General features: G+C 38.4%; 1 protein-coding gene across 1 annotated transcript in view; it reads right to left on the bottom strand.

The window, feature by feature from the left end:
* Positions 1 to 2,341: 2,341 nt before the first annotated feature.
* The window catches only part of MRPS35 (mitochondrial ribosomal protein S35), a 54,258-nt gene continuing 44,622 nt past the window's right edge, over positions 2,342 to 11,977 (bottom strand). The window contains exon 8 of the mRNA XM_010337347.2: positions 2,342 to 3,474. Within this exon, the coding sequence (XP_010335649.1) occupies positions 3,205 to 3,474 (270 nt within the window). The 3' untranslated portion in view covers positions 2,342 to 3,204. The remainder of the gene's footprint in view (positions 3,475 to 11,977) is intronic.

The raw sequence follows: 11,977 nt of genomic DNA, 5'->3' as shown, positions 1-11,977 counted from the left end.
ATAGTACTGTTCCCTCATATGTTAAAATAAATTGTCCGTGGGTACACTCAATGTCAGATTTCACCACTACACAATATATCCATGTTACACAACTGCACTTGTACCCTTAAATACATAAAAATAAAACATTTAAATTTAAAAGAAAAAGAAAACCCAAAATTTTCTAAGTCCAGTGGCTTAAGATATATTTTTCTTTCCCTGGTAGTAATACTGGATGGAAAAAGAGAATGTCTATTTCTTTTAATATAAAAGAAAAATATAAAATTAAAATCTCTTGTGGTTGAATACTAACTACAATTAGAAGTCTGATTTTTAAAATTTAATCAAAAGGAGGGGCACAGTGGCTCACACCTATAATCCAAGCACTATGGGAGGCTGAGGCAGGAGAATCACCTGAGCCCAGGCTCTTGAGACCAGCCTGGGCAGCATGGCAAGACCCCGTCTCCACAAAAAATACAAAAATTAGTTGGGTGTGATGGTGTGTGCCTGCAGTTCCAGCTACTTAGGAGGCTGAAGTGGGAGGATCACTTGAGATCTGCAGGTTGAGGCTGCAGTGAGCCATTAATCTGCCTCTTCACTCCAGCCTGGGCAACAGAGTAAGGCCTTATCTCAAATAAATAAATAAATAAATAAATATTCAGTTAAAAAATTAGCCAGACATTGTGTCACACACTTGTATTCCCAGTTACTTGGAATGCTGCAGTGGGAGGATTGCTTGAGCCTGGGAGGTTGAGGCTGTCCAGGAGGCAGAGGTTGCAGTGAGCCATGATCATGCCACTGCACTCCAGCCTGGGCAACAGAGTAAGACTCTGTCTCAAAAAAAAAAAAGTCAATTTACCTTAACTTGTAGTAATTCATAAAATTAGGTGTCATAAATTTTATCATTTTCTCCTCTAATACATTGGGGGGAGGAAACTCCATGCTATTTGAAGCAGGGAGTGATGGTGAGGGGACAAGATTTAAATTATTCTAAAATTTTATTTATAGAAACTACACATACATTTTTAAAGTAGACAGGATCTTGCTATGTTGACTAGGCTGGCCTCAAACTTCTGGCCTTAAGCCATCCTCCCACCTCAGCCTCCTAAAGTGCTTTTACAGGCATGAGCAACTGCACCTGGTCCAACTGTTCTACTTTTGAGGGAGTTTTGTATTAATCCGTCAGCCCTATGATTTTGCCCTTAGGCATCAACGATTGTGACTTAAGAGTCTTCAAGTTACTTAGAGTTGGCCAATCTGCAAAAGAGGGTAGAGTCCTCTACAAGGCCATCCTACTTCTGACACCAACTGTAAGTTTGGGGGGGCGGGGGCTGATTCCCTAAACCACCCTCAGGTTCAATAATTCACTAGAACTCAGAACTGAATCAAAGCTATTATTCTCACAATCACAGTTCATTACAGGGAAAGGATACATTAAAGTCACCCAATGGAAGAAGCACCTAAGTTGAGGCCCAGGAAGGGTTCAAATGTTTAGCTTCTGATGCCCCCCCCGCCACCCCAGAGTCAGGACACATTACTCTCCTAGTGTCAGTGTGTGACAATATGCATGGAATATTGCCAACCCAAGAAGCTTACTCAAGCCCCCGTGTTCAAAAATTTTACTGGACTCCACTCTGTAGGTATGATTGCTGATTGTCTGGTAAGTCAATCTCAGCTACCAAGTGGACAGCTGCATTGTGACTCAAGGCCCCCACCCTAAATCACACGGTAGGTTTTTCTGGAATGTTGGTCATGCCTTCCTGAGATGTTTTGGGACCAGCTACCCGGCTAAACAAAGACAGTCCTCTCAGGTATGATACAGATGACATCCCAGAAGACTGGGGCAAAAACCAGATCTCTGGGTAAGGTCAAATTCTTTATTGCACATCCTCCTCTCTGCTTTCATCTGCACTGTGTTATTACACAGGATGAACCACCCTAAGCTACCACTCCTTTACATGTTCCCAAATGAACATCTCTTCTCAGCTTCAACTCTTCAAAGTGCTTCCCTCTTCAATACTGTTAGGAATCTGAGTTTTTCTTAACTCCATATGAGCCTCTAAATGTACTGATACGTTTCTTGAAGCATGCTGTAGACATGATCTAAAATTTGGGTTTTATCTATACTGCTTTTCATCCACTATTTCCATCCAGTGGGGCATGACATGCCTCTTTCTCCCGCTTTTGTACTCAAGACCGTATTATCCTTCATAACCTGAAGACTCCTTGTATCACTCGTATCACTCACACCAAAGTCATACTGTCAATTCATACAAATGGTTTAGGAAATTGCTGTAAACTTCCTTTTGGCTCTCATTTATACTCTCTAATTCTGTTAGGCAAAATAAGTCTATTAGGCAAATAAACTCAGTAATTCCTTTATTTTAATTTTAAATTAATCGCTTATTTTGAATTTAATCACTTAAATTAGTTACAACCACAGAAGTGGTAAGAAACAGCTTACAGATGTACTTAAAAATACTGAATTGACAGCTAAATTGAATGGAACATTTCCCAGGGTAGTTCTTATTCTGTCACCTACTCCAATTAAATTCAAGGCCCTTATGCATCATCTTTTTCCTGAGCTGTGGCAGCTCTAACTGGGGCACCCAGTGGGATACATACCAGGTAATCTCCACTTCTATTTTTCTGGTAGCTTGGGCCTGGCAAAATGAGCCCCACAATACAGAAAGTAGGATGCTAAACAAAGTTGAGTCAACGTACCTTTTTAGAAAACACTCCTGAGGACCTGTTTCTAACCAGAATTGACAACTGTGGCAAATGCATCAGCTCGACAGCAGTCATGTGAACAGAGCCTGGAACTGCAAGTAAAGGAACTGGGTTCTGGGCTTACCTTCCCAGATAACCAAAACCATTACTCAAAAGCAACTACTGAATGCCAGCTTGTGGGGAGAGACATGGGGAAAGTGACAAAATAACAATTAAATGCATGTATATACATGAATACCAAAGTTGTTATGTAGAAATGAAATCAAAACACTTTAGACCAAGAAGAAATCAGAGATCTCCTAGTCTACTGCCCCAGTGTAAAAGTAAGAAAACTCTGGAGTAATCATTGTCATTGAGCGTTAGTATGAAGGAAATAATTTTAACTCTGATGAAAAACAATAATTTTTTAAAACATTTTCAATTTTATATCAAATTAGATACTGATTACATATATCATAAAATTAATAAATCAAGCAGATTTTTCTACTCCGTAATTCATGTCAAATATAATAGTCTCTTCACGGATTCTTTGTACTGAGAAACAGAATTTTCATTTTCCCCTTCATTTTTAAGACTAACAACAGACTTTTTGTACTCTTCAACTTCCTTAGTACCGAGGAGCTCTTCTTTATTTACTTCCGTATTTTTCTCAGCAGCTTTAATCTGGAGAAGTGTTTCCAGAATATTTCTTTCTGAAGAGCTATTTTCCCATATATACTCTTCCATGTCTGCTTCAGTCTTACTTTTTTCCCATTCTTCAGTTTTCTGAGACAAAACAAAACAAAAAAATGAGTTCTGAATTCTGAGAAATATCAAGTTTCTTTTTTTTTTTTTTTCCTTTTTAAGAGAAGTGAAGTTTGCAAAATATGGAGAGGGCCAACGCCTTGTCTGTAGACTTTGGCCCCTGAACCCAGTACTGTTAGCCACCTGCCCTCAGTCACAGGAACACTGGTCTCTCCAGCTCTGTTGCCACTCACTAACTGTATCCACAAAATTACAATCTGCCTGCCTTGCAAACTTTACTTACAAAGACACGCTGTTCTCCAGCAGATATAGAAAATCATTTTTTGCAGCTATTCTCTAAGCCCGAATACATCAACATTTCCCTTTTCTTCTTCTTCTTCTTTTTTTTTTTTTCTTGAGATGGGTCTTACTCCATCACCCAGGCTGGAGTGCAATGGCACAATCACAGCTCACAGCAGCCTCAACCTCGCAGTCTCGGGTAATCCTCCTACCTCAGGCTCCTGAGTAGCTGGGACTACAGGTGCCCAACACCATGCCCAGCTAATTTTTGTGTTTTTTGTAGAGATGGGGTCTTGCCATGTTGCCCAGGCTGGTCTCAAACTCCCGGGCTCAAGTGCTTATTCTGCTGCTGCCTCTCAAAGTGCTGGGTTACAGGGGTGAGTGACTGTGCCTGGCCCAACATTTTGCATTTCTGAGTTGTAATCTTCAACTTCTTTAGTACCAAGGAGCTCATTATTAAAAATATTGAGAGCTGAGAGGAGACTGTATTTATCTCTGTAATATGCTTGTGGGATGACAAGGAAGATTAATTATTATAACAAAATTAAAAATACGATGTACATAATACATGGGTTTTAGTCATAACAACTTCATATATCCTGGAATTTTTTTGAGACAGAGTCTTACTCTGTTGCCCAGGCTGGAGTATAGTGGCACAATCTCAGCTCACTGCAACCTCCACCTGCCAGGTTCAAACGATTCTCCTGCCTTAGCCTCCTGAGTAGCTGGAATTACAGGTGCCTGCCACCACGACCAGCTAATTTTTGTATTTTTAGTAGAGATGGGGTTTTACCACCATGTTTTTCAGCCTGGTCTCAAATGATCTGCCTGCCTTGGCTTCTCAAAGTGGAGGGATTATAGGCATTAGACACCATGCCCAGCCTATCCTGGAATTTTATTTTGTTATTATCTTTCTGTTCCCATAATGTGAACAATGTTTTGTTACTACTACTCTTACAAAAATTATTACCATGCTATTCTAGGGAGTACTGGTAGGCTTTACAGTAACACAGCTAATAAGTAATATTCACTGGTTCAAAGAAGTGCTGAATACCAGTCACATTTTTTCCAAATTAACACATAACAATAATCTGAGCTACAGGCTGCTATGGAATCATCTACTATTCTGAGTAACAACTTTTAGAGGTGTCAAAATATTAAAAGATAAGTATATTTGTGAGGCTGTCAGAAATAATATTTTACCACTGGAAAATCCCCTTCAAAGAGATCCCAGCTTGAGTAGACAGTTCTAAAGCTCTGCAGAGCTGAGTGGGCACCAAGAAGCAAGTAAGGTTTCCACCCGTGCCACCCTCCCACCCCCATCCCCACTACAAGAGCCTATGAAAAGAAAGCATTAGAGATGTGTTCCTCAAGGGGTAAAGAGAGGCCCAACAAATCACAAACAGGCCACTGGGGATGACACCAATTGGCAAACCCTGCTCAGATCACCAAGGCAAAAGGAAGAGGCTTAGGAGAAGAAATTCTCCTTTGAATCCATGCTTACGTATACTATTACATATAATTCTTGTTAAGATTCACTGGGAAAGATTTTAAGAATTACATAGATAAGAAAACTGAGTATTACGGAAGTAAAACAGAAGACCACAATATATTGGGGAATTTCAGATTTCAGAACTTTCTGTATTTTAGAAAGTGAATGTGGTGCATAAATCATATATTTTTTAACACCTTTAGAGGTGGGCCTATAGCAGCACCACCTAATCCAACACATATTTTTTAATGCAACATATATGAATACATTAAATGGAATGAACAAAAAATATAAATAGCCTCTCATCTGTTCAGGTCACATGTTTGCCACCAAATAAGTTATGGAAAGACTAACAATTTCTAAAGCATCTTGGGTTTCAAAATTACAGATGCAGGGCCAAGACGGCTAAGTTTTGCTCAAGGTCATCCAGGAAGTTAGTATAAGAAGGTATTTACCATGGGCTTTGGTATTTCCCAGGCCGCAGTTTAAATCCCAATTTTCATCATTTACTACTGTAATAGGTGAGTTCCTTGAACTTGCATTCCTGTAAGAACTGACTTCACAGAGCTGTTCTGAAGATTTAAAGTGGTAAGGAATATCCACATACTTAGAGGACCTGGCTCACAGTAAACATTATATAAATGTTGTTCTTAATAATACACCTTCAAAGAGGAGTGGGTTTCAAACCAACATTTCCCTATCTCTAAAACCTATGTACCTATGCCAAGGGTTTGGGGAGGAGTATTGGGAGTAGGGGTTTCCACAAACCTGGACAATGGCTTCAAAGTGTACATGACATGTACTCTACCACCACTATGAAGCAGTAAACTAAAACTTTAAAGGTAAATATAAATAAACACACAACTGTCCAAATGTTTCCTCGTATTATTCCCGCTCACAAAATCACTTAGTGATATTTACAAAATTAGATAAAATATACAGAAACAAGAGGTCTTTATCTTTGTCACCGACTCCATACTATTTGCAAATAAGTAGTATGTTTCCAAGATGTTATACTTAAAAATAACAATTTTGAAATAAGATGTTTATATATATGTGACTTAAAATGGCTTTTTTGGGTAACAGTTTCCTTAACACTTTTCTTTAACTTCAGGGTCTTTTGGCAAAAGTTCAGTGTCATATAAAAAATAGGAGGTTAATACAAATGGTATAATAACCCAGAATTGAATTCTGATATGATATCAGCAGGTTGCAATTTTAAATACATCTTCATAGAAAAGATGGCAATCACTAAAAAGTAGAAGAAAAAACAATCATCTATAATTCTGTTACCTAAAGATGGCCCATCAACACTGGTAACACTTGGTGTATATCTTAAATCCATTTTTTTAAACCCTGCTATGATTATATTTTATTTACAGTTTTGTACCCTGACGTATAGTTCACTATCAATTGCTTTTAAAAGAAGTGGAGTCTTACTACGTTGCCCAGGCTGGGCTCAAGTGATTCTCCAACTTCACCTCTTAAGTAGGTGGAATTAGAGACAGGTACCACCATGCCTGGCTCCTACTATCAAATTTTTAACTTCTAAAACCACATCCAGCATTGAAGTCCTTAGTTGTTCCAGAGTTTCTTTTTTTGTAGTTCGAAGGTGTAGGTGGAAGGATTGTATGAGCCTGGGAGGCAGAGGTTGCTGTGAGCTGAGATCACTACAGGCTACATGTAGGAATATTCACTACTTGCCAGGCACTATTCTAAGTGCCTTACATGTATTAACTCATTTAATTCTCACAACAAACCTGGAGTTAGTACCATTATCATCTGTTTTACAGATCAGGAAGCTGAAGCCCAGCAATTGAATAATTTGCCCAAAACCACACTGCTTGTTAGTGTCAGAACAACATGTTCTAAGGAACCTCGAAGCATGATAAAAAGAATAACAGAAAAAATAATAAAACTGCCCTCCAGGCTGGGTGATAGGGTCAGACCCTGTCACACAAAAAAAATTTCTTTTATTGAAGGGTGGTTGGAATATATTAATTTTAAAGCACAAACAACAGCATATTAAAATAACTGGGGCAATTAAAAATACCATTTTAAACTCAAATTGATCATAACTTAGGCAAAGAATCTGTCAACTCCTATTTGAATTCTTTCACCATTAAATATTTACAATTTCACCATTTAATTTATAAGTATATATAATACACACACCTTTTCTTTTCCTTCCTGCCTGCAATAAGAGAATCTGCTCTGACCCCAACCCCTGAAGAAGCAACTTTCCATTCCATGTGATCCTGTTCTCTTTTCCAGTTGGCTCGATTATTCATTTTTTCATTAATTCAATAAATATTTATTGTACAACTACTCTGCCAGGCACAGTGTTCTCCGGGAACGTTCAGTCTAATGAGAGACTTGAAGAGTCAACTATGAGCCAGTCAGATGACTATTGTGATCCCAGTAGAGGAGATGCATCCACAAAGGCCTTGAAGCTGGAAAGGGCTTAACACAATCGAGGAAATAAATGAAGGCCAATGGGAAGGAAGTGGCATGGGCTGAGGCTGAACAGCTGTTGGAATACTCACTACATGCCAGGCACTATTCTAACTGCCTTACATGTATTAACTCATTTAATTCTCACAACAAACATAGGAGTTAGTATTATCATCATCTGTTTTACAGATCAGGAAGCTAAAGCCCAGAGCAACTGAATAATTTGCCCAAAACCATACTGCTTGTTAATGTTAGAACAACATGTTCTAAGGAACCTCGAGGTACGATTAAAAAGATTAACAAAAAATATAACATAATTTGAACCTATCATCTTTTTTTCCTTATAAGTATAAATTTAATACAATGAAAAACATAATAGCTAATTCATGCAAGACTCAGTTAAATTCTGATATAACAGAAGGCAAAGAAATATCTGCTCCACTGAACACACAGCCTGTCACCTCCTACCTTCTTATTTACAACTCTCTTTGCCTAGGACATGAATCATAGTAATATTCCACTTCTCATGATTACAAGTAAGGCCTTGTGCTGTATGAGAGAAAACAGTTTAACCATTTATAAAAATCCCAAGCAATTTGAAAATCATAAAAAACATGAAGAGGCAAATATTCATAAAAGTGAAAAAAGAATTACTGTCAATTCTTTCAGATACCAAAGCTAAATTTTTAACTATGTCGAGGAATTAATTTAGATCGGTTTTTTAAAAATTTGCTGAATGTAAATTTGCCAGACACTGTACTAGATGCTGGAAATACGAAGATGAATGAATATAGAGTCCTTGTCCTCAGTGATCTCACAGTCTAATGGGGTGAGCAGACTTGTATACAGGCAATTACCAGAAAAGTAATAAAAGGAATGCTAACCGGAGGAGGGAAAAGGGAATGGGCAGGAAACAGAGACGTTACATTTGATGTGTATTAAAAGATTCATATGAATTTGCAAGGCTGATCAATTTGAAAAAAGAATTATAAGCATAAGAGAGAGTAACATATGCAAAGTTATGAAAGAACATATTATGTTCATTATGGCTAAGGTATATGCTATATAATGTATATTTCCTGAGTGCTGGTAATGAGGTGGTAAATTGCTGTGAATGACATGCTAAAGAGTCCAGACTTTATCCTAAGTAATGGGAAACCACTGAAGGATTCTGTAAAGGAATATGGTACTAGAGATTTGTTTTTTGAACAATTACTCTATCAGTAATATAGAAGGTAGATGAGACAGGGAAATAAATTAGAAGCCTATTGTAGCTTTCAGGTAAATGATGATGAGAACTTAGTAGAGTGTAGTGGTAGGGATAAAGAGGGGGAAACCATTTTAACCAATATTTAAAAGCAAAAACTGAAAGACTTGGTAACTTATTAAGCATCATGAGAGAAGGAAGAAAACAGTGTAACTCTCAAATTTATGACTTCAGACACTGGGTGCGGGAAGAAGAACGTGAGCTTTTCTTAAAGGTCTTTTAAATACACAATAAAACGAAGTCCTGCCTGCAGGCAGAGGTATGAGTCTTTCACCTGTGTAGCACCACCCCACTAAGGATGTAGAACACCGCCTCTAGTCTATCACATCAAGTCTAAATTCCTACTTAAGTACAACAGAAAAATCCCTCCATTTTCTTGCCTGCCCCTTTCATTCTAATTACCACTCCTTGCCCTCAAGTTCTGATATTAGAAACAGGTTGAGTATCCCTTATCCAAAATGCTTAGGACCAGAAGTGTTTCAGATTTCGTTTTTTTAAAGGATTTTAGAATATTTGCATTATACTGACTGGTTGAGTATTCTTAATCCGAAATGTGAAATGCTCTTTTGAGCATCATGTTGGTGCTCAAAAAGTTGCAGATTTTGGAGGATTTCAGATACCAGATTTTCAAATTAGGGATACTCAAACTACATGTACAAAACTGCCTTAAAAAAGACAAGCCAATCTAATCATTTTCCTTATTTACAACACTAGAAGACTGGAGAAATTGTTCACAATCAGCTCTCAGCACCAGAATCACCTGTGGAGCTTTTAAAAGTGTATACACCTGGGTCTCACTCCTAGCGTTTCTGATTCTGCAGGGCCCAAGCATCTGTAATTTTAAAAGCTTCCCAAGTGGCACTGATAAAACCCCCAGCTGAAAACAGGTTAGGGAGATGAATTTTTAATTAGTCAACTGTTCAATCTGAAAAGAGAGTAAACAGCAGTTAAAGTCAGATTTGATTTCACCTCTTATTTCGTAACATTTTGAAAGTCAAAGTTGAATAAAACTAAATAATATGATACCATGGAAAATATATGAAATGCTGAAGCTGCAGTCCAGGTCTGAGTTCCTCCACTAAAAAGCTCTGTAACCTTGGGCAAAGTACCTGACCTTTCCTCTAAATCTTAATTTCTCAGCATATAAAACAAAAAGGCTATAATAAGATAAGCTGTTTGATTCCTGATCTTCAAAGTTAGCCCTAATTTTAAATGGATGGCTCCACTAAATGCTTTGTGTTAAAAAAAAAAATATATATATATATATATATAGATAGATAGATAGATATCTATATATATATCAGAGTCTTGCAACTAAGCAAGACTCTGCCTCGCTCTGGGTTTTGCAGGGGAAATGGAACAACGATTTTACCCCCTTTTTGTTGTCCTTTTTGTGTTAATGCAAAGTGATAATTGAAGCAACACAGAGTTAAAGACACAAAGTCAGAGACAGAGACCAAGTTAACTCTCAGAGCAACATCACTTTTTAGAACAAAGGCCAGATGTATTTGTTTGAAATCAAGTAAAACTGTGGCATGTAGTCACTCTTTACCATTACTGGTCAACCACTAATGCTCAGGCTCAGGGGCGTTCAATGCATGTGTGTAGTTATTGTTTTTCTTTTTTCTTTTTCAGACAGTCTCCCTCTGTGCCCAGGCTGGAGCACAGTGGTGTGATCTTGGTTCACTGCAACCTCCACCTCCTAGGTTCAAGTGATTCTCCTGCCTCAGTTTTCTGAGTAAGTGGGCTACAAGCACGTGCCACCATGTCCGGCTAATTTTTTTTATTTTTAGTAGAGACGGGGTTTCAATCTCCTGACCTCATGAACCGCCCACCTCGGCCTCCCAAAGTGCCAGGATTAAAAGCATGAGCCACTGTGCCTAGCCAGTTGCTTTTCTTTAATCAACACCATAATATTAGTAAGTTTATGCATAAAGTGTAAAATAAAAACATACATTTCATGTTAAAGAGATGCATCTTGCCAGGAGGAGCCAATTTTAGTATATAGATTCTATTAACATTGTCAACTGTAAATCTGCATCATGAACTAAACTCACAGAAGCAAGTATTTGTAGAGAACTTACAAATTAATGTAGAATTTGAATACTTTTAAAAATACTTAAAAAATCAAATGAAAAATCTTATAAATACATAATCCAAATCATACATTCACGCAAATTATCTCAAACTATTGTAAATTTTTTTTGGCACCATATGTAGAGTTGAAAACCTACTTCAAAAGTCTATTTATGGAAATTCAGAAGAATAGGCAATGTTTCCATAGCTGTTATTTGTTTTTTTGTTTTCAAGATGGAGTCTTACTTGGTTGCCCAGGCTGGAGTGCAGCGGTGTGATCTCAGTTCACTGCAACCTCCGCCTCCTGGGCTCACGAGATTCTTGTCCCTCAGCATCCTGAGCAGCTAGAAGTACAGGCATGAGCCACCATGCCTGGCTAATATTTTTTTTGTATTTTTAGTAGAGATGCTGTGTTGGCCAGGCTGGTCTTAAACTCCAGGCCTCAAATGATCCGCCTGCTTCAGCCTCCCAAACTGCCGGGATTACAGACGTGAGCCACCATGCCCAGCCTCAATAGCTGTTATTCATCATTTAGTATTCTTACCTAGCACTGACCTAGACCAGGCGTCCCCAAACTACAGCCCACCGGCGGCATGCGGCCCCCTGAGGCCATTTATCCGGCCCCCCCGCCGCACTTCAGGAAGAGGCATTTCTTTCATTGGTGGTCACTGAGAGGAGCACAGTATGTGGCGGCCCTCCAACGGTCTGAGGGACAGTGAACTGGCCCCCTGTGTAAAAAGTTTGGGGACGCCTGACCTAGACACTTTGAAGTACAAAGCACAATAGGTCAGAACCCTGCTAATGAGGTCCTAAAGTTAGAAAAACAAAACATAAATGGAACAATCAGTGACTAAGACAACTAGCTGCAGTCAGGTTGTTCTAGGGACCAGCATAGAAAATAAAATAAGACATAATAACTTGCTATCTAGACAAAGCAGGAGTCAGACAAAGAATAA

Source organism: Saimiri boliviensis, chromosome 7 (assembly GCF_048565385.1).
Source record: "Saimiri boliviensis isolate mSaiBol1 chromosome 7, mSaiBol1.pri, whole genome shotgun sequence".
NCBI classification, from domain to species: Eukaryota; Metazoa; Chordata; class Mammalia; order Primates; family Cebidae; genus Saimiri; species Saimiri boliviensis.
This window is presented reverse-complemented; position numbering and strand designations above follow the sequence as displayed.